This window comes from Microtus oregoni, unplaced genomic scaffold, assembly GCF_018167655.1.
Source record: "Microtus oregoni isolate MIOR12 unplaced genomic scaffold, Mior012 000054F_ref0000373, whole genome shotgun sequence".
Lineage (NCBI taxonomy): Eukaryota > Metazoa > Chordata > Mammalia > Rodentia > Cricetidae > Microtus > Microtus oregoni.
In genome coordinates, this window is record NW_024543830.1 from 13,348,728 (window position 1) to 13,372,710 (window position 23,983).

Here is a 23,983-nt window from a genome sequence, read left to right on the forward strand (position 1 = left end):
AAAACCAAACGATAAAGCTGTCATGATAGCCAAGTTGATATTTATTGTGTGTGTGTGTGTATGTGTGTGCGTATGCATGTGTGTGTACATGCACACACACCACAGAGTAAACGTGAAGGTTATATGGTGACTTTCAGGAGTCAGTTCTCTCTGTCCACCATGCAGGTCCCAGAGCTCGAACTCAAGTTGTCAGGTGTGGTGGCAAATGTCCTCATCTACCTCACCAGCCCTCACATTTATTTTATCATTTATTTTTCTTCCAGTTTAGTACTTACATTTTAAAGTACGCTTGCCTGATTAAAGAGCACCTTCTTGATATTTTTAATGGGGCCGTCTATGATTGTCCCTTTGTTCTGGGGGTAAATTAATTAAAATTATCTTTAATTTGGCTCTCAACCAAGGTTGTCACACACATCTTGAATACTCTATAGAGGAGAGAGAAACCCGCATTTGACTAGTGTTTTACACAGTATGGACTTCGTGTTGGTTAAGAACTCTGATATTGACTTCTGGAGAAGATGATGGGACAGAGTACTGAGGAAGAAGGGACCAACCCTGGAGGAGGAGCTGCCGTCATTTGAAAATCTTCGACTGTTTGCTAGGGTTGGCGGGCTCCTCCCTGGTTATCATCAGTGATTTTTCTTTATCTTGAACTCTGTGCCCCTTTGGAAAGTGCAGGGGAGTTGCTCAAGGAGCTGTTGCTGCCCGTCAGAGTGAAAGGACCTGCAGCCTCTTGTCTGGCGGGGAAAGTAAGTAACCAGTGGTTTCCCTCACAGAAGACAGCACTGCCAGAACAAGTCTGGATGCCTCTGACTGCAGCTGTCCATAGGCTGGGCTCCTAAGTCTGTAGGAAACAAACAACCAAAGCAAACACACAGGACAAAGCCAGAAAGCAGTACGTAGCTGGAGCTGAGCTGAGGTCCTGCGTTCGGTCTCATTGGAGAGGCAGGGATGGCTCTGCTACTTTAATCTCAGAGTAGACAGTGGGGTCCAAGCCTGGGGAGCGGTTTCCAGTCAAGCCATTGCTGCTTTCTCCCGAGGGCTTGAAAGTCATGCTGGCATAGGTAAGTGACTCCTTTGATGCGGATGAAAGCTTATGAGGAGAAAGAGGAGGAATAGTGAATTTGCAGTAAAAGGTGCTCCTTTGAAGGTGTCCCAAAAGCTTCCATAACTGGGGACCCAAAGAAGAACCCATAAAAGAGTCACTTGCCCAGAGTCCAGAAAGTGATACCAATATCCCAGCCCGTAACCCAGTATGTAGATGACACAGAATAAACCAACTCCCCCCAAACAAATTTCACACCACCTTCATCACTCTCCATTCCCCTCTTGCAGCCGTAAAACAACGGCATGGTCTTACCTTGATGGGAGGCTCTGAGAGAGAGTCCTGGGCCTGGGTGCTGGAGTTACCTGCAGCAGAGGCCAGGAAGAAGAGGGTTACGTGCTCACCGTGGAATCTAGAGCAGCGGGGAGCCTTTCCCTTCAACCTTGGGTGAAGGTTAGTAGGTAGGGGTATAGGGGAAGAGAAGCCAGGAAGAGCAGGGAGGGCCTCCACGTGGACCTGCGGGGAGGGTGGGCTGAGCAGGCCTTCTCTCCATCACTTCTCCCTCATTGCTCATGCTGTTCTCAGAGGCAGCAAGAGAAGGCTCATCTCCCAGAGACCACTCACTTCTTCTGCAGCTCTTGATGATGAAGAAGATAAGGGCCATGAGTAGCAGTGTCAGCAGGACCCCAGCAAAAAAGGCCAAGATCAAATGTTCCTTTCTGTTTTGGCAAAGAGAGAGAGCAGATGAACTGCTGGCAGGGGCCTCTTGGAGCCTTTCCCGGCAACCAGGCATAACTGTCTTGCTTAGGCTCTCTCATGGGCTGATGGACTTGCTCCCACCCAGGGGCATCTGAGACTCTCCCAGTCCTACCCTCAAGACTCCACACCTCAGCACTGTGTAGTTCTGGGGACTCGTGATCTCTCCAATCTTGGGCAATGCTGAGTTCATACCACTTAGAAACCAGCACTTGGGAAGCTGAGGCAGGAAGATTGTGGCAAATGGAAGCCAGAAAAACAAACTGGGCTACGTTGTGAGATGTGCCCAATCTCTCTCCTCCCCCGCACTCAAAGCAGCAGAACTATATACTCCTAAGATCAAACACTGAGTTCTTTCACTGTTCCTGGTCTCTTTTCACACCCAGACTGCCCTTCATAAGGCCCCAAGACAAAATAGTCAACAAAAAAACCAGTGCCGCATGACTTGGATAAATGTGTTCCTTTACTTGGGGATGGAGCAAGAAGAGGGTGCAGAGCTGGTCACTGGGGTTGTCGTGGAGACTGTGCCTGCAGAGAACATGAGAGGGATCAGTTTGGGGGGATCAGTGTCCCTGCCCCTTCTCCTGCCATTCACTCCTTGATAAGATCCCAAGTACCTCCACTACCCTTGGGGACTTACAAGTGGGCTACCGCTCCGTAGAGGGGAGAACATTGGGTCTTTTTTTGCCAGAGCTGGGCAAGTGAACCCAGGGCCTTTTGCATACCAGGGCAAGCTCTCCACCACTGAGCTACACCCCAACTGACTGACCTTTAAGATGAGATGAAGAGTTAGGATGAATGGTATAGGAACTAAAGAAACAGGGCTAGTATCCAAAGCCCTGTGGCCCTTACACAAACAAATAACATACCGCGTTTCCCTAAGGCCTAGTGGGAAGCCCTGGGGAGATGTGGATCCTTTGACCTCAGTCCGCACTCGCCAAACTTCTCCTGCATCTCCCCCAACCATGTATGTGGTGTGTGTGTATATGCGTGCATGCATCTGTCTGTGTCTTTTTTAGTGCCTAACCCACAGGAAGGAGAACAAGAAGAAACATGAACTAGATTTTCTTAAACTACTAGCTGATCTACTCAGTCTGGAGAGCCAGTAAGGTCTTTCTGGTTCCTTTTTCTATTCCTTGGGGGCACTGATTTCTGCATTATGGTAAACTTGAAGGCCAACTCAGAAATGCTCTAGCGAACACTGTCCCCTGTGGAGTTTTCAACACAATTCCTTCTTTTGTAAGTGCCAAGGGAAGCGGTGACTTCTGTCCCGGACTCACTGGTTTTGGGGTTAGATGTAGAGGAGGAAGATCCCATGCTGTCTTCTCCTGAGAATAAAACAGGTACTGTTTAGTTCGGTATGGAGTCTGGGCATGGCGGCGCAATCCCTGGGCTGATCCTACCGCCGAGGTGCAAGGGGGCATCTTAGGTGCTTTGTTCACCTGGATATGTTCAGTGACCAGAGAAGTTAGATCTGAACCCTTCAGCCTAGCATTGCTCTCTGTGCTTTCAGGGATATGCAGCTGCTGGGTGTAGTGGGCTATGTCTCTAATCCCAGCTCTGGGGAGGTGGTAGGATGAGGGTCAGGAGTTCAAGGTCAACCTTTACTAAGCAGCAAATGTCCAAGTTAGCCCAGGTAACATTTGAGATCCTATTGCAAACAACCAAACAAAACTAAGGAGCTGGAGAGATGATGGATCAGTGACTACGAGCATTTAGTGTTCTTCTAGAGGACAAGGATTCAGGTCACATCTACAACTCCAGTCCCAGGGGATCTGATACCATCTTCTGGCCTGCACCAATACTGCATGCATATACATAAAAATAAAACAAACAAACAAATAAATAAAACTAAGAAAACTCCTAGCTGTTAGGTTATATAAGACCCAACGTCAATCAATCATTCATTCAATCACTCAATCAATCAATCAATCAGTTTGTCAACCAACCAATCAATCTATCACTCAAAAAATACAAAGCAACATCCAGAACTTTGGGGGGCACCAACCCACTACCACTCTGTGGCTTTGACACACCCGGTGACTCCTCCATTGTTACACAGAATGACATACGGCACTTCTTTAATCTGAGATACATGGTGGCTTTTCAGACATGTATGCATCTCACTAAACAGTCTCTAGGTATTATTAAAATGAATGCAAAGATGAGACTGGAGAGATGGCTCGGTGGTTAAGACCATTGGCTGCTGCTCTTCCAGAGGACCCAGGTATGATCCCCAACACTCACATGGCAGCTCACAACCATCTGTGACTCTAATTCCCAGGGAGCAGATGCCCTCTCCTGACCTCTGTGGGCACCAGACAAGCACGCGGTGCACAGCATCACAGCTAGGCAAAACGCAGAAACGATAGAGCATCTAAGGGCAGGAAAGCAGTATCTCCTGGATCCCTAGTGCACATTGCTAGCTGAGTGGATGCTTTTTAGCCACGGCACCATGTCCTTGATAAAGCTGCCTGAAACACTGCTTTCCGTACAAGGCCAGATCTGGGTTTTGCTCAACGTTTTATGTTCATGCTTACACACTTCTAAAACCCTTGCAGAACATTTTTAGGGAGACTGTCCTTTCTGCTGCAGTACCTCTCCACCCTGTTTGTGAGAGATACTTTGCAAGATGTTGCACAGGTGTCAAAGACCAAAGACAGTTCCCAAACCTGGACAGCCTAGACCATGCTTTTTCTTATACATGCTGTCTTCGTTGCTGTTACTAATGAAGCTGGAGAGGAAAGGATTTCTTTGACTTACATTGCCACCTTACTCTTCATCATTAGTGATGGAGTCAGGACAGAAACTCAAGCAGGGCAGGAACCTGGAGACAGGAGCTGATGCGGAGGCCATGGAGGGGTGCTGCTTACTGACTTACTTCCATGGCCTTGCTCGGCCTGCCTTATAGCATTCAGGACCACCAGCCCAGAGATGACACCACTCATCGTGGGCTGGACCCTCCCCCATTGATCACTAGATGAGAAAATGCCTTACAGCTGGATCTCATGAAGGCATTTCCTCAAGTGAGGCTCCTTCCTCTCTGATGACTCTAGCTTGTGCTAAGTTGACGCACAGAACCAACCAGTACGCATGCCATACCTGAGAAGTTTCCTTTAGAAAAATATTACAGAGAGGGATTGGCTCCAAAACTAAAATAAAGCACGATAATCACAGCAATATACCATGGTAAAAGCTATTTAAAACATAGTTGCTATTTATGGGAATTTCCCGTTCGTGTTTTCAAATTAGAGTTGACCAGAAAGAACTGAAACTCCGGCAGCAGACTCGTTTGCTAGCATGTTATTGAGCACGGATGGACGTTCTTAACCAGTCCCCAGCTTACACAAACGTTTTCCGATGCGTTAATAACCGACAATGAGACTGGTGCCTGTATGTATAAAATTTTGGCTACAACCCTGGTTATTTTTTGGTGACCCCAATTTTAATTAGTATTTAGGCAAACCTGTGACAAAAAAAAATGGGGTCTCTACAATTTCTGCTGAATTTGAAGGTGATTTATTTAGACAGAAAATGTCATAAACGGTTCACTTGTTTTAAGCCATCAGCTCTCATAAGTGATTGTTCCCAATCTTTAGACCGGGGAAGACTTTTGTGGGGTGTGTGTGTGTGTGGGGGGGGGTGCTTGTCAAGGAAAACTTTCAAGTCAGTCCTTTCCTTTCACCTTTACGTGGGGTCTGGGAATCAAACTCGGTTTTCTGTCCCCAAGTGTCATTAAAACAGTAGCAAGGCAGCGCTTTAATGCATCTGGTCACTCAGCAAGCACTTTCAGATCTGCCACTGTCAGATCAAAAGGAAATACTGACAGGAAAATTTGGGGAGAAGTCTGAACTATGAAAACAGAAAAACCGTAGTCCATGAAGAATCAGCAGGGATCATGATTTTTCTATCAATTGTCGGTTCTTTTTGAAATTTATGTCGGTCGTGTGAGGTGGTACACGCTTTTAATCCCAGCACCTGGGAAAGCAGAGGCAAAGGGATGTCTGTGAGTTCGAGGTCAGCCTGGTCTACACAGTGAGTTCTAGGACAGTCAGGGCTAGATCATGTCTCAAAATAAAATTAAATAAAAAACAAAACAAGTCAATAGTATTCATTTCAGAACATCATAAAATATTAGCACATCTTGTATTTTATTATAATATATATTTGTAATTTCTGTAAATATATATTTAAATTGTTGAAATGTTTTCTTCCCGAGGGATGGGGATTTCCACTACATCTTATATTTAAAGTTACTCATGACTTTCTGCTTTCCCAGCGGTGGCTCTATTCGAACGGGGAATCCAAATAAATAGTATCACATAAAAACAACTGAGGCCACTCTACCCTGCAGACGAGATCATCTTACAGCACCACAGAGAAACAGCTACTTACAAATCCAGGAGGCAAAACCAATAATACACCCAGAGGTGGTAGCACACACTTGTAATCCCAGCACTTGGGAGACTGCCTAACTGAGGCAGGAGACTCGCCATGAGGTCAAGGCTAGCGTGGATTACACAGGCTGTCCCCAAAATCTAAAACAAGTCTGGCATGGTTGACTCACATTTTTAATCCCAGCATTTGGCAGAGGCAGGCGGACCTCTTGGAGTTCAAGGACAGCCTGAGTTCTAGGCCAGGCAGGGCTACATAGTGAGACCCTGCCTCAGAACAAAAGCAACAACAAAAAAACCTACCAATATAAGGGCCAGCAAGATGGCTCAACAGGTAAAGGCACATACCTCACAGCTCTAGAAACCTGAGTTAAATTCCTGGATCCCATGTGAAGGTGAAAGGAAAGAACCGACCTTAAAATTGTCCTTGGCAACATGTACGCGCGCGCACACACACACACACACACACACACACACACACACACACCACAAATATTTTTTTTTATTTCATAAGAAAATAATGGTAATCCAAACATGTGACAGAAGCAGGAAGTTGAGCCAGAAACAATGGTGTTTGTAGTCTGATCTGGCACAAGGGACTTACCTATGAGACCTGTGCCACAGTCATTCAAATGCAATCCTTCACCCACCAAATAAGAAACCAGAAACCACCAAGTAAAAATTAAAATGTCCTTTGATGAGAAATTACTTAGTATGGATTAGAAGGGCCTTGAATTTACCTTTCCAGAAAAATTTCAGTCAAAAGATGCAGTTGTCGAAGACGAAACTTGCTTCTCTTCCTCGTTATCTTTTTCAGAAATGGTGAAACAGGGTTTGCTTCCACTGCCACTGTCACCATCTAGCTGTGTCGCAAAGATATGTTTAAGTCCAAGCCACGGACTTCCTCTTTGAAACCAATGCTATTTTTTTCCCATTCCCTGGCTTCTCTGTCTTTAGAATGGGTCTCTTCTCACAGAGGCTAGGCTGGCCTTAAACTGGTATGGACATAAACATGCCTGGTTTATGTGGTGCTGGGATTAAACTCAGACCTTCAAGCATGCTGGCCAAGCTCTCTACCAATAAAGCCACACCCCCACCCCAGTTTCATATTTGTAAAGGCCCCATAACCATGATAGTTGTTGGCATACATTTTCACACACAGATGCCATACCGCAAGGAAAGTTCACTTCTAGAGAAGGGTTTATTGCTGAGCCTCCCTGAAGCTACAGACACCAGCATGAATGACATCATCACCGTCAAGGACTTCCAAATTTGCATCAGGTCTGATTAAGGAGAGGACGCTGACATAGAAAAATGAAGAGTCAAATGTCTAAATTAAACAACAGGCTGAGAACTCAAGTGTGTTCAGAGCATTGAAATCCCTTTTGAGGGGGCAAGAAGATTCATTTATTTATAAGCATTTATTAATAAAATGACTAAACCTACTCATTTAGAGATGCTGTAGACCACCTAAGGATTGGTGGTTGGGGTTAGGCAGCGTTTGAGGGAGACACTAAACACAGATAGGCTCGAGCCAGGAGAGTATGGAGGTCTTTGGAATCCAGCAAATATGGAGCTATCAGGGTTCATTGTGTGAAGATGAGACTGTACTCATACAAACCCTAGACTCATACAAACTCAAGATGGCGCATCAGTCACACAGTATGGACTTCAGATACAATCAAGAGAGTAGATAAGCCGGGTGTGGGGAGGGATCTATGAATCCTGTACTCAGGAGGCTGAGAAAGGAAGATCTACAAGCTTAAGGCCTGGGCTATATAGCCAGACCTTTTCTCAGAGGGGGCAGATTTGAAGTTGCTACCAGCATAAAAACAGCATACTATTTCAGCGTAAACTTTCTAAGTAGTACAGTCTGAAATGGTGGTCAAAGCTACAGTATTGTAAAGCCTTTTATCACTTCCAAGTCTTGGGCACTGTGTCAGATGTATGTGCTGTATTTTTGCAGTAGGTTTGTTTACACTGGCATCACTGCCAACATATAAGTAACGGTCTGAAGTATGACATTACCATAGACGTCACTAGATGATAATGATTTTCAGACTCTTTAAAATCTATGGGACTATAACATATATTATTAATGTTAGCTAGTATGTGCTATGTGACTGCATTTATAGTTTATAAAATAAAAACGTGTGGAAGATTAAAATTTTTTTCTGTGGAAGTTTTGCCTGCATAGATGTCTGTGTACCACATGCATAGCTAGTGCCTGTGGAGATCCCCTGGAACTGGAGTTATGAACAACTGTGAGCTCCCATATGGGTGTTGGGAATTGAACCTGCATCCCCAGAAAGAGTAGTCAGTGCTCTTAAGTGCTGAGACATTTTTGCAGCCTGAGTTTTTGTTTTTTTTTTTAATTTTAGAGTTGTTTTTATTTGCATTTACCTGGTGACTAAGGACGTTAAACATTTATTAAAATATTTCTCCATCATTTGAGATTCTTTTGCTGAGACTCTTCAGCCTAAGAGTTTTAAAATACATTTTTGCTGAGAATTACAATTTTTTGATCACTGCTCTTAACTCTAACCCACTCCTTCCCAACTTTTTGTCCTTTATTAAAAAAATAATTCATCTAGTCTAATTTGTGTTGCTCATATTCTCATGGGTGTGGGGCAGTCCACTGGAGCATGGTCAGCTTACGAGGGGCTACACCCTTAAAGATCGACTCTTCCTTCCCCGGAGGCTATCAGTATCAATAGCTCCCCAGCTGGGGTGGACGATTACAAGGCCCTCCCTCCTGCATGGAAGAGTTTTGATTGGGATACAATATGAAAATACAGTTTTTAAGGAAGGTTACACCACATCATATAAAAACTGATTGGAGAGATACGGAAATGAGCAGGGCTCATTTAGTAAAGATGCAGGCAAAAGGAATGGTAGAAAACCACAGTATGATTGATTGCACACTGGTGAAAGTGACCTTCCTAGCCGAAGAGAAACTATGGGACTTGTGCTGTGAGAATGGGTTGAAAAGTGTAACATATAATTGTTCAGATTTTGGCTGTGAGGACTGAGCAGAGCTGTAACAGGGACTATGTAGAGCTAACCAGGGAGCTGTAAAAACTAATTAGCGACCTGAAGACAGAGTCTCAGAGGATTTATGGTAAGGTAAAAGAGAAAGTTACCATGAGAGAGCACCTGTGTTTATGTTTTCCTCTCATACAGGAAAAGTCTAGCATTCAGATAGGTTTTTCTCCTAATCCCTCGCTACTCTGAGGTCTTCTTTCACAATGGCCTCCCACAGTCTGCGTTAAGGGCTCTTATGGAGGCTGTGATGAGCTAGTAAGACTGACACAGGTCTAAAAGTAGACCCGAGTTCTTTATGTGGAGGGCAGTTTCTCTGGGAGGAGTCACCCAAACCTACGCAAGATTCTCTAGGCAAAAGCCAAATTCTTCCATGTTTATCTGCTTAAATTTGGGGAAATTTTGTAAATTGGCCATCTGATTAAATTTGTGACAAGGAAGCCATTTGTATACATGTAATAGAAATTGTGGCCTGGGTACTATCAAGGTAGAACATGCAGTACAATTCTAAGGATGGGATTTGGAGTAACCATAGTAATTAGGAAAAGTAGACAGATAGTGGAGTTGATTAAGGAAACTTTGCATAAGATGTATTTCTCCAGATACCACTGTAATTCACTACAGGACACCCATAAGCCCCTGAGTAAAATTAAATCCAAGCCATATTTATGTGCCTACCAGCCAGTTTTTTTTCCTGCCATTCCTGATTAACCTCTTTGAATACTGGTATTCTTTTGTGGTTCTTTAATTCAGTACTATGCTCTCTCCTGAAACAGCTCATAAGCAAGATACTAATTAGTTCAATGACATCTTTAAAAATTTTTAACATATATGTATGTACATGTCAGTTTGTATGTACATGTGTGGAGGTAAGAAGGCAACCTTGCATCTTTTGCTGCTGTGTCTACCATCCTGGTTCACAAGTCTTCTGGGGATTCTTCTGTTTCTGCCTCTCACCTTCTTCACAGGAGCGCCAGGATTACAGATGGGTGTTATCACACGCAGCTTTTACATGGGTCTGGGCATTTAAAGTTAGGTCCTCATTAACACACAGCAAGAATCCTTTACCCAGGACATTTTTTATCATATAATTTTTACTCAGAATAACTAAAGTGCTACTTCAAAGTATGAAACTTACAAATTCTGTTTCAAATGTCATTTTATTTCAAATTGTATAACTAATTACAAGTTTAAACTATAATTTGGTAATTTTAGTCGGGCAGCAAGTTACTGCAAGTTACTTATTCAAAGGTGATCTTCAGTCAACTCCAGATACACAAGGATCAGAAATACCTGACTGGCCAATAGGGTTAAGTCACTAAATAAATGAATCTCGATCATTTCTCAGGAAAGGTACACTGTGATTTCAATAGACAGCAATACAGGAAGAGTTCTTCACACAGACTACTTCCCATTTCTCTCTGGCCATCTCAACTGAGATAGCTCCATTCACATAACTGGCTGAGCTTGAGCCTTCTTAGCAAGCAGCTTTAGGTCGGAAATGCACTTGGCAATGGTCTCCTTTTCCTGTGACAAGGAAAAAGAAATGCGGTTAAATCTCTCAATCCCTACTAGAATAGAACCTCAAGATTACTGCTTAATGTGGAAAGCTTACTAAAAAAGCTTATAAGAGAAAATAAATTTATTTTAGAAGCAAATCCTGGGAGCTAAACTTCCCTGGCCCACAGCCTTTAAGAGTAAAATCTACAGAGAACTTAAGGCCAGATATGCTTATAATACCTTTACCTGATGCTAGTTTGGGTAATCATAGCTCATTGAAAAAGACCAACCAACAAATACTAGCAATAAAAAATTATTAATAATGAAAATAATTGGGGCTGGAGAGATGGCTCAGCAGTCAAGGACACTTCCTACTCTTCCAAAGGACCCGAGTTCGGTTTTCAGCACCCACATCAGGTGGCTCATTGCCATCTGTAATCCAGCTCCAGAGGATTTTAGGTACAGAGACACCTGCAATCCATGTGCACACACATGAACTCCTAATAAAAACACTTAAAGAAAGAAAATAATTATCGGTCTTTTTCCATTATATTTTTTGGGGGTATTTTCTAAGCATTTAAAATAAGGTACATGTTACAATCCATCAAATTCTGATAGACCTTGTTTTTCTTCTTTTTCATCACCTTTTAAAAAAAAGATTTATTTTATGTGTATAAGTGTTTTGCCACTGCGGTAGGCTTTGAAGTTTCAAAATTTCATGCCAGACCCAACCCTTTTCTCTGTTTTATGTTGTGGCTCAGATGTAAGCTCTCAGCTACTGTCATGCCTGCTGCCCACCAAGATGCCATGGATTCTACTACCCTCTGGAACCATGAGCCCCATATTAAACCTTTCTTTTATAAGTTGGCTTATTCATTGTGCTTTGTCAAAGAAGAAGAAAAGTAACTAAGACCGTAGACAAAGACACTTGCCTCCAAACCTGAAAACCTCCTGAGTGTACTCCCCGGGAACTGCATGGTAGAGGGAAGGAACTGCCTTCCCCCCACCCCTGAAACTATACACACACACACACACACACACCCCAGCATATTATTGCCAGAATACCAGTCCAACCACAGAAGCTACAAAAGGTCACGTACCTGCTGTGCAGAAATGCTCTGCACCACATGCTTTTCCACCCAGTCTATCATGTGCTCTTGCTCCTTGCGACGCATCATGTTCTGTACAGAAATATGGTAGTCCAGGCGATTCTTTACCTCCTTATATGCTCTATGGAGCCGTTCCCGGTAGGTGACTTCCAAGGCCAAGGCAATATTATTCTGAGGGGAAGAATTAAATGGTTTGCATTTAATTAAGAAATGTTTTGCACCCATGAAGGAGTACTTCTGTTCTGGGAGATTTTCTAGCTAGCAGACTCCATTTCTCATATAATTATGTAAAATTCTTCTAATATGCAGGTAGTAAAACAGCACGTGGCACAGGCTATCATTTTTCTGCATTTCTTACATTCTTCCCCAGAAATATTTAACAAACCCAACAGAGGTACATGCAGACACATATCACTTTCCTAATGATATTCCACCCTCCTCAACTTTAAAGTACACTGGAGTCCACTATACTTGTGTTCCTGGATTCATTTACCCAAAATCTAATAGGTTAGGCTGTTTCCATTGTTTTCTACTACAAATAGTGTAGTCTCTCGCTCTCTAGTGCACTCTCTCTCTGTATATATGTGTGAATAGTAGCTCATATTTACTAAGTAACTACTATGTTCTAAACATTCTTGTGTTTGTGTCAATTTAGCCCAGTTTTATAAATACATCATGTATCTATTTTACAGAGAGAAACTGAGGCAGAAAGTTGAACTTGCCCAAGGTTACAGAGCCAATAAATTGTCAAGCTAAAATTTGAACACAATCAGGCTACAAAGGCCCATACTCTTAAGGATCTGTTGCTTTTGTTTATGTTGCATTTGTTTAACTCTGTGAAGCTGTGGTTCCTGGCCTGCCTAAAACACCTGATGGTCTAATAAAGAGCTGAACAGCCAATAGTGAGGCAGGAGTAAGGATAGGCGGGACTGGCAGGCAGAGAGTATAAATAGGAGACATCTAGAAAGAGGAGGAGTAAGAAAACAAGAAGAGGAGGACACTAGGGACCAGCTATCCAGCCACAGAGTAAAATGGAAAGAAAGATATACAGAAATAGAGAAAGATAAAAGCCCAGAGGCAAAGGTAGATGGGATAATTTAAGTTAAGGAAAGTTGGCTAGAAACAAGTCAAGCTAAGACTGGGCATAAATAAGAAAGATTAAGTCTTCCCATGTATAATTCATTTGGGAGCTTGGAGACAGATCCCCTGACCCTGCCAAAAGAGTAAAAAACCCAACATTTTGGCATTCCAACGTGGGGCTAGGGCAAAAGGAAATCCAACAACCCCTGAGTTAAGAGCATTGTTGCTCTCAACTGCAGAAGCATCTCTTTAGCCCCACACTGTGTGCTTCTATAATGTAGAATTTCAATACGAGACAACTTACCTTTAAGTATTAGGCACAAAATACTGAGCTCAAAGACAATAATGACAAAATACCTGACACATTTCTAATTTTAGAACCTAATTAAGCTCTGGGTACAATTAAAAGCTCTACTGATTCCTAGATATACTTTCTGAGTGTATGTTAAGAATCAAATTATTTAAGAGCAAATGTTAAGATTTTCTTATTCAAGTATGTATGAAATACAAAGAATGTATTTCACTTTTGGCCTTTTTTACACAGTGCATGCCTTTTTAAAAATCAGCCCTAACTCATTATTTTCCTTTTGTATGAATCAAAATATATTCTTTTATACCTTATACTGTTTTTAATTTTAGAACAATCCTATGTAGTTTTTCACTTAGCAGTTCTTAAATAGCTACATAATTATAACTGCTAACTTCTAGTCAAATCTTTGTTTTTATATAAAATAAAACCCATCTCAAAAATTTAATCATTCCTCAAAATATTCTGAATTTCTGATAGTGTTAAGGCTTTCTTGCCCATGGAAGGGAAGTGATCTACTGTTGACCTTCATTCTCTCCTCAGACAGTAGTGTTCTCTCTCTCTCTCTCTCTCTCTCTCTCTCTCTCACACACACACACACACACACACACATACACACACACGAATAACGTCACTATCCTTAGAAGTTACTGAAACCTACCCTTTGAACATCGAAGAGATAGTGGCGCTTCTGAACCAGTGCCTGCTGTGCCTTCTCCATGTCAATTGCATCCTGGAATTGTTTGATGGTTGCTTGCTTTACTTCTTCTAGTTGAGCAATTTTTTCCTGTAATTATGGTAGTACAATGTCAGTGGAAGCATAAATGGTACAAAAAAGATTCATTTTATGCTGTTTTAGCCTTCATTTATGAAAATGCCCATGAAGAAAGACACATACAGGGAAACACACAAGTCTTCAGAAGTATTGCCTATGAGTGATGTATAACACTGACTGAAAAAGACCAAGGTAGGAGGGTGTAGGATTAATTCAAACTAAGGATATTGGAAAAGTCACACAAAAACTTGCTATTCTGCAAGTTAATTAAAGTATTATTATCGCTCCTAGAAGTCCTTGGACTTAAACAAAAATCCCAGTGCCAGGTATGAGACATGAAGTTGTTGGTTGGTCATGAAGGCTCCAGAACCCCAATACAGTCTATTTCCCATGCTCTTGACTGAGCACTAGAATGAGATAGTTAAGATGCTACTGCTGAAGACACTTTGGTTGCAGGACAGAGAAATCTAGCCTGAAAGTGCTAGGGAGACTGCTGAGGAAGAAAAGTCACCAGTGGTTTTTTTCCCCTAGATCTAACTCCTTCAATCTGCAACACCAACCTGCCAAGGAAGCTATGTTCAATGTCACAATATAGACTATTATGGCAGTAATCAACCATTTTCTAATTGCATTTTCTATTGCACAGGAAGGAATTTAAGCATGAGTCTGTAAATCTAGTCAATAGTCCATGGCTGAGGAGGATATAACATATTCTTGTTTTTTTTTTAATTTTAAAATGAATATAGCGTCCAACTGCTTTCTGCATATTTATGCTATACCCATAGATTAGTGCAGCTCTTAGCCTTTGTCAGAGAAGCTTGCTTTCAGTGGGTGGTAACTATGAGACTCATTACCCAAAGGGCCAAGACTACATGACTGAGGAGTGCTCAGCCCTAAACGTGACATCTGTATTACCTTCACTTTCACCAAGGCTCAGGGAACACCAAGGAAGAGGAAGTGGGATGAATCTAATAGCTGGTAGATATGGAGGAATGCTGGGACATGACACAATCATTGCACTAATGAATTCACAGCAGCTGTGATTATTTTACCTGTGCAAGACTGAGCTGTCAACATTCAATCATGGATGGGGAGGGACTCATGAAGCCCCACACTTCACTACGGCAGTGAATGGTTGCCGAGGGAGAGCCATTCTCTATTACCAGTATTCCTACTGGTAACTGCCCATGCTTCTATACACAAACCCCACCTATGCTCATGCAAGCAACACTAAACTACATGAGTCACAAAAACAAAAGCAGGAAAAGGACTTGCTGGGAAGAGAGGTTCAGCAGAAATGGGAGGAGGGATGGAAGCAGGTAATGAAGAATGAATGCAATCAAAGTACATAAGGGCAACTGTCAGAAGCAGAATGTCTCCATGTTCAAAATCAGCCTGGTCCACATAGTGGCTAGCAATGGATACATAAAGACCTTGTCTTAAAAAATTAAAAGAAAATTCTGTCACCAGGGAGACGGACATTAAGGAATTCAGAAATTCAAGGTCAGCCTTGACTTTACAGAAAAGTGTAAGGTCAGTGTGCTACACGAGAGCCCTTACCTGGGTCCCACCACCACCAACCAACCAAACACAATGGAAGCATAGTTTTTAAGTCTAAAGTAATAACTGTGTTCCAATTTATCCCAATATACAATGTAGAGAATTAAGCATGCTTTTAAAATGTATTATTTGGCAATTTTATGCATTTTTTTTACTAAAAAGAGGTAAAATAAAATATACTCTCATTTTTAGAAATGAGAAAAACAGTAAAATCTCAAAACTTCAGTAAATTTCAATTTTATATCAAAGCAGTAACTTACTGCAATATGACTGTAACTATGGTAACAATAGTTATTGGGATACTTTTTCCTCTAACATTCCTATAAATAATAATTATATTAGATAACTGGGATGTTTATGCTATAGTCAAAAGTGGGAAACAAAGTTAAAGATTCTTACCTCATTAAGTTTATCAAGAAATTCTCCAATAGAAGCACCATATTTCTTAATCACATAGACAATCAACCCTACTACTGTTATGGTAGAGAAGGTCTCTGGGGTAATCACATATATTTCTTTGGACAGAAAATACAAGCTAAGTCCAGTTCCAAGCACGTAGGGTCCTAGAAGAACAAAAAGTTACCTTATATGTTGTGCCTACTGTGCATTTGGTTACTTCAAGGCAAAGTTAAAGATGATAATCAGATTATACACACAGTTTTAGTAGTACCCAAAGCTGAAAGAATAAAGAGCTAAACTGAAGGAAATCTATATCATGACTATACAACCTATCAGAAACAGAAATCAAAATAAACTCTGAACTTTGTTTCCTCAAACAGGAAAGAGTACCTTCTTCTCAGTGCTGATAAAACAGAAATAATATAAAGTACAGAAACCGTAAGAGAAAAACCAATTATTATAAAATATATATACACATAAAAAGAATTATGTTCTCAAAATTCTCAACTTCTATAAGCAACTAATTATATAGTTACTTAAGAAAAAAAGATTGAGTTTAGAAAGAGGATTTAGGACACACATCACACCCCCCCCCCCGCCCCGACTTTTCAAGACAAGGTTTTTCTGTGTAGCCCTGGTTGTCTTGGAGCTTTCCCTGTAGATCAGACTGTCCTTGAACTCTGAGATCTTTCTTCCTCTGCCACCCAAGTGCTGGAATTAAGGCTTGTACCACCTCTGCCAGGCTTCAGACTTCTTATTGATGTCTGGCATTCTTTTTAGGTTTTTAAAAGTTGGAATTTATGGGATTGGAGAAATGGCTTAGTGGTCAAGAGCACATGCTGCTCTTGCAGAGAGCCTAGGCTGGAATAACACCCACATGGCGGCTCACACTCTTTGCTAATACCAGTTCTAACACCCTCTTCTGGCCTCTAAGAACACTGCTTGCAAGTGGTGCACAGATATACATGCAGGCAAAACACACACATAAACATATAAATCTTTTTTTTAAAATATTTATTTATTTATTATGTATACAATATTCTGTCTGTATGCCTGAAGGCCGGAAGAGGGCGCCAGACCTCTTTACAGATGATTGTGAGCCACCATGTGGTTGCTGGGAATTGAACTCAGGACCTTTGGAAGAGCAGGCAATGCTCTTAACCACTGAGCCATCTCTCCAGCCCCAACATATAAATCTTAAAAAGTTAAAATTTATACTAGTGCATAGAGTGGACCTAGGCTTCTCAAAAGAGTGGAACTAAAGTGATCCTCCCCTCCCCCACACCTCCCAGGCAGTCTTGCTCTGTAACCCTGTTTGGCACTGAACTTCCTGTGGCAATCTTCTGGCTGGGATTACAGGGGTGCCACCATGTACACCTAAGTGTCTACACTATCAGGATTTTTAAGTTATAGTGTTTAGAACACAAATATTTACATAACATTTCCCTTGGTATCTTACCAGATGTTAGGATGGGACACAAGGCTTTTAAGAACTGCCCTGTAGTCTGAGCTGCAGTAGGGACAAATAATTTGACAAGTATCACAAGAGTGAGAGTTATAGTTCCAACTATACTGAACCCAGATTTCTGAAAGTTTCAGGTTCCTTTCCCTCCAGTCTTTAGTTTATGAATTTTAAATATGAGTTCATAAAAAAGGCCCACTATATTAACATTTTAATAATTTATGAAGATCTGAAGACACCCATTTTCTTCAATGTCAGATAAGGAAGTGCTACTTTAGGCCAGTCTACAGCTAAAAACAAATTTTGGGTTTCCAGTGTTCCGTGAATGAAAGGCAGTGTGCAGAGACAAAAGAAAGGTAGCTCAGCCAAGAGACCTAAGCCGCAATCGAGTTCAGCCACAAGTGGGGAGACACCCTTACAAATCACTTTTCTAGTCTTCCAGACAATAAAAACATTCTCACGGGAATGTCTAAGTATTAAATAATGAAAGTGAAATCAGCCATTATAATAAGCATGATTCTAAAGTTTATGCCTTTTTATAAAAGCAATCAATGAGGGAAGGTGTTCCTACTTGTTAAAACGTGCACATATACCCCTCTCTCTAAGTCTCACCTGCCTTATTTTTAGTTATAGCCCCTTTCGTCACCTGACTGTATAACATACAGGCATTATTTTAAAAATGATTATCCTATAATATATGTTGTACAATACCAGAAACTTAAACTTAGTTCAGTATTGTATGGTTAGAACAATGCCTGCAAGGAAATCAGCATGATTAGCATGTCAATAAATGGAAACAAAGGTATAAAAGTAAATTAAAATCATGAAACAAAATTTCAAAGAGAAGTTAAAGGTTTTATATATATATACATATATACACATACATATGTATATATATGTATATATATATATATAAACACTACAATTTCTTCTGATAAAAGAACTGACTTGATTTTAACAGTAGCACTCAAATGTATTAATAAAGCCTGGGCAATGCTCACCTGTTACGCCAGTTTTAGGGTAAAGGAACTGGAAAAATTCTTCAGGAATCAGCCCAAGACGTACTTTTCCTCCATATTCAGGAAGAGGTGGTACAGGGGCGAGACGTGGCTGTCCTGTGTGAAAGACCCTTGTCGCTTGTACTACCCTACGAGGAATCATCATACAAATTTAAAACCAATTTTTCAGAGAAAACACAATGTATGAACAATTAACAAAAATAACGAATGGGGATAAAGACTGAGGTGCTTCCTATTGTCACAACAGAAAGAGGACAGAAATAGGAAGGTCCAGGGCAGTGACGTAAGACACTTGAAACCTCCACTGAAATCTTCGTGTAAGGCTATGGATCATTTACCGAGAACGTTGTATGTCAATCAGGAGCAATGAAACACAAGAAAAAGGAATACAGGCAGATGCCCTGAATTAAAAATCTTAGACCAACCACTAGCTTTTGAGCAAAGAATTTTAAGTTTTTAAAAATTTCTATTCTTCCTTTTTGTATTGTTTGTGTCTACACACCCCCACCACCACCACATGAGGGTCAGAGGACAACGTGCAGGAGCTGTTTCTTTCCTTCCACCACGTGGGTCTGGGAAACAGAACTCAGGAATACCTGTCAGGCTTAGTGGCAGGTATCTTAACCTGCTAAACCATCTTACCAGCACCCAGAACTTAAGTTTGTGTAATCTCAGATTTCTTTATGTAAGATAGTAAACATATACACAACATTCATATACACAACATTCTTAGAATGGAACTTGTCAGGTAGTAGGGTTCCCCAGCAGTGTCGGCAACCTGATGCTGAGAATGGTGACTCTGAATATTATTCCCTTTGATGGACTGCTGTGAAACAGGCCTTTTCAGTTTGCCAAGGTTATCTCAGTTGAAGCCGTCATTTTCTCTTTCTTAAACTATTTTAACATCCCCAAACCTGATGGCTCTTCTTGCCAAATACTCCTTAAAGCTCCTTCTTCCATATTACTGCCCATGCTTCTAAAACATGAACGTGACAGCAGGCTGACCTCAGCATGCTCTTTTCTATCTACAGGAAACAAACAATATAGCACAGCTGACCCAGTTCCTGCAAACTGGGCATCTTCACCTTTCTTTGGTGCCCGACCTTTACTCATACGACTATTCACATCTCTCAAAAGCACTTGTCTTATTTTGCTGCTTCTGCTTGGAATGCCTTTATTTAATGACAGCCAAATCCAAACAGTCTTCCAGATACCTCAAAGCATGTCCTCTACAAAGAAACACTTCAACAAATGATGCTGGGAGAAATGGATATCCACATGCAGAGGAATGAAGCTAGATCGCTATTTCTCAGCCTGTACGAAAAACCTATCCTAAATTAACAAAAGCTTTCAGACAAACACAGGCAAGTACTTTCTGTAATTATTCAGGAGATAATGCCAAGAACTGACATGAAACTTTATAAAATTAAAAAGCTTCTTTACAGCAAAGGAAGAAACTGAATGAAGAGACAGTTACAGAATGAGGAAATCTTGGTAAGTACATCTAACAGAATTAGTATCTAGAAAATAAAAAGTAAAATGACAAATTCCCCCTGCAAATGGCCCCCCAAAACAAAACCCCTAAATTCTAAGAAATACACCTTAGTCAATTAATGGGCCAACGAAATGACCAAACTCAAAAGGTGAATAAACATAGGAAAAAGCTGGGCCTAGGCCTTTAATCAAGGAAGGTGAATCTCTTTGAGAGCAGCCTGGTCTACTACATAGCAATTTCCAGGCCAGTCAGGGCTACAGAGGTGAAGCTCTGCCTCAAAGAAAAATGGTTCAATATCACCAGCCAACAGGAACATAAAAACCACAATGAAGCTGGGGTGACACACGCCTTTAAACCCAGCACTCAGGAGGCAGAGGTAGGCAAACCTCTGAGTTTAAGACCAGCCTGATCCACTAAGTGAGCTCCACGACAGTACAAACAAAGGCTGCACTCGAAAAACCAAAGTCAAAAACAATCAAACACCACCCAAACACCAAAACCAAACAAAAACTCTACCACATTGCCCCCCTCCTCTCCAATCAATGCCTGAAGCAGGTGGGAAAGCTGGTCCTGAGGTCATAGGAGAGGGGGGAGTTGTCCCTACTCATCAGCTTCAGTGATATTTCATTTGTATTTTAATAAAGCTTGCCTGAAGTTCAGAGAGTAAAATAGCCCCACTGGTCAGCCTTACAGTCCAGGCAGTGGTGACACACACCTTTAATCCCTGCACTAGAGAGGAATATAAGATGGGAGGAGACAGTTCTCATACAGTCTCATTCTGAGATTCCTGGAGACAGGATCACCACTTTGGCCCAAGGTAGAGATAAGAGCCAGTGGCTGGCTGTTTTGCTTTTCAGACCTTTAGGTTGAACACCAATAATGGTCTCTGGGTTTTTATTAATTGTGCTACAATCAGCTACAACACTTGGGAGAGAGGCCCCTATGCAACACAGTAGAACCGACTTTGAAGGTGTGGGAGAATCAACCCTGAGGACATAAAAGCAGAAGTAGCCAGGGCAATGCAGGAAAGCTGGTGGGCTCTCCTGCAACTATAACCTGCTACTATCCAGGCCCAGAACTAGGGTTATGAACTGGTCCACCCCAATATCCACCCCATCTATGATCTGCTGGAGCACACGAAGGGACCTGTCCTGCAGACCCAAAGCTGCAGGATCTCCACAACATAGGGCAACAGCGGGATAGCCAAGATGAGTTCCAGTGAGGACCCAGCACTGATAGTGTAAGAAAGCAGAGGCCTTGAACCAGACCAATGACTCTGTAAAGAACACTTGTAAGAAAGGATATACGAATAAAAGGGTTACTGCACGACTCACTGTGTCACACTACAGCTTCCATGAGATTGATTTTTCCTTCTTCTCTTAAATTTTATTCTATTTAGGAGGAAGGTTGCAAGTCAGAGGGCAGATAGGAAGGGATGGGAAAATGAAGGCAATGGAGATGCATGTTATGAAAGACACAGAGAATAAATAAAAAGAAAGTTAGAAACGTTATACACTGCTGGCTGCTGGTGGGAATGTAAATAAGTCCAGCCCCCCCCCCCCAATCAATATGAAGGGAGCATAAAAAACTAAAAATAGATCATATGACTCAGCTAGACCACTCCTATATATTTATGCCAAGGATTCCAAGCCAGCACACCACAGAAACACTTGTACACCAGTGCTTACGCAGCACTATTCACAATAGCTAAATTATGGAGGCCATCTAGGTGCCTGCAAACAGAGGAATGAATGGATGGAGAAAATGTGCTATATGTACAGTGAAATTTTATTCAACTATACAGGATGAGAAAACAGATATAACTGGAGATTATTGTAAGACAAATTCAGTCTCAGAAAAATAAAAACATCATGTTTGCTGTCATTTGTAGACATCAGATTTTACATAGATACACACAGCATGTCCGTAACATGAAAGTGGAAGCCAAACTGTACAGAAGAATGAAGAGTAATGGGGTGGGGGAGAGAAAAAAGATACATGAGCAAAGGAGGGCTATGCTTGCTCAAGGTCCATTATACACTTGTATAAAAATGTCCTTATAAATGCTAGTATTTCATACAATGAACAAATGGCAACCAAAATAAGCATAGGGCTGAAAAGATGGCCCAGCAGTCAAGAGTGTTTGCTGTGCTTCCATAGGACCAGAGTTCAGTTCCCTGCACCTATGCTGGGTTGCTCACAACCACCCTTAAGTCCAGCTCCAGATCTAACAGCCTCTTAACCTCTTGCCTTTGCAAGCATTTGTGTAGAAACACTTGTGTGCGAGCAAGTGCACACACATACATGCATGCACACATACATACACATAAATAAAAATGTAATTCTCAAAGAAAAAAAAAAGGAGCTTGGCATTTCCCCAGAGAAATAGCAAGGCTGGTACGACTAGAACATAAAGCAAAACATGGAAGGATGAGGAGAACCAAGATATCGATGAGGCTGATTCCAGTTGAGTTTCTTGGTTTTGCTAAGTTTCGATTTTATTTCAAGAGGGATATGAGCTCCGAAGGTTTTAGGTGGGAGATTGTCATAATTTCTGTTACATCGAGAATGTACATTTATCTGTACCAGGATAAAACCAGAAGACTAAAGGGTCCTTAACTGCTCCTGTCATAGTAATGGTAGTGGGCATAGTCAGCGAAAGCACAGCTCGAGGCCAAGCCTTGCTGATGCGCTAGAGAATGCAGGGTGACAGAGGAGAAACGGAGGTGCGTCTTGTATCTTCTGCATGTAATTCACTTATCGCTTGTGCCATAATTTATTTCTGGCAGTGCTAAGGCCCACACGGCGACTTTTCAATGTTTGTATGGCGTGGCTTTTCTGTAAGTCAAAAGCAGTTAACTGTAGTCTCAACTTTATTGCATACACAAGACAATCACACCTAAACGAGGCCAGCTTTTTCAAGCACTCTGTAGTTAGTAAACTTTGAAAGCTGTATGATTAAGTTCGGGAGTTAAAACACTTCATACACACCCTTTTAAGAAAAGAATTTTACCTGCAGCAGCGCCAACATTTCTGATACACACAATGTACTAAGCACCGTTTCCTGAGTTTTACAAGAATTAATTCTCTTCTATCTCACAAACCATTATACGGCTCTAAGTGAGGTGTCACTGCTAAGAGGAGGAGCCAGGTGTAGCCCGCGAGCCTGTAAACTGTTAGACATAGCTGTGATGTAAGTTACTCAGTTTTCCCCATTCTGTGATAGTCAAGACAAACATTACCAAACAACGCATAATTTCTGACTCCTGATATGGTAACAGAAGGCAGAAACCTGGGAGACAATCAAAACAACATAATTTGTTATATTTAACCAGATCTGTTCTTGAGTGTCAGCTCGTGACTGACTCCGAGCTGGGTGTCGCTGAAGGTCACAGTGAGGGGCGAGACTTACCGTCTCCGGGTGTCTGTCACAGGTGGAGATGACAACGTTCAAGGCAATTAGAAGAACAAGCGTCTGAATGAGGATTTAGGCTCGCCAAAAGGAAGGAAAAAAAGTAATTTCTGGCTTAAAGCTAAGAAAAAGAAACGGAGTAATAGGTCACGGCGACACTTACCCTGGTCCCAGGACAGCCGCGTTCTTCAGACACGGGGCTGCAAACAACACAAGGCGCAGGTTAGCAAAGTCAAGGTGAAATTCACTTTCCACCTTCCTCGGTCCCACGCATCCCTCCTCGACGTCCCCCGAGATCCTACATGGTCAGGCAGCTCTGCTCAGGCCCAAACGACGAGGTCCTTTCTTCACCCGCTTTCCGCCTCCCTGTTGCCCCAGGCCTAGCTTCTTCCCAGTCATCCTGACAGACCAGCCAGGGGTCTACATGTCTCACCCGCTGCGGCGGCGGCAGAAAGTACCACCCGGGACAGCATGGTCTGCAAAGGTCCAGGCAGCGGACTTCACGTCCCCGTGACCCCGACCGGAGACTGTCAGGGGCAGGAGCAAGATGGCCGCTCACAAATCTCGCGAGAAGAGAGCGGAGTGCTTTCTGCCTTGCCCGATTTTTTTTTTCCCTCGCGAGAAGAAT

General features: G+C 42.0%; 2 protein-coding genes across 2 annotated transcripts; both read right to left on the reverse strand.

Annotated features, from left to right (window-relative positions):
• Positions 1 to 934: 934 nt before the first annotated feature.
• On the reverse strand, positions 935 to 4,749 carry CUNH1orf162 (chromosome unknown C1orf162 homolog). The gene is made up of 5 exons (XM_041637876.1): positions 4,683 to 4,749; positions 2,269 to 2,329; positions 1,670 to 1,764; positions 1,361 to 1,410; positions 935 to 1,093 (listed from the first exon to the last, which is right to left on the reverse strand). Exons 1-5 carry the CDS (start codon positions 4,747 to 4,749, stop codon positions 935 to 937), a joined length of 432 nt encoding a protein of 143 aa, XP_041493810.1.
• Positions 4,750 to 10,378: 5,629 nt separating this feature from the next.
• On the reverse strand, positions 10,379 to 23,931 carry LOC121438065 (ATP synthase F(0) complex subunit B1, mitochondrial). Its single transcript, XM_041638282.1, has 7 exons — positions 23,789 to 23,931; positions 23,519 to 23,555; positions 18,431 to 18,576; positions 15,968 to 16,131; positions 13,895 to 14,020; positions 11,838 to 12,017; positions 10,379 to 10,764 (listed from the first exon to the last, which is right to left on the reverse strand). The coding sequence occupies exons 1-7, from the start codon at positions 23,826 to 23,828 to the stop codon at positions 10,687 to 10,689; spliced, it is 771 nt and encodes a 256-aa protein (XP_041494216.1). The 5' UTR covers positions 23,829 to 23,931; the 3' UTR covers positions 10,379 to 10,686.
• Between the last annotated feature and the right edge of the window lie 52 nt (positions 23,932 to 23,983).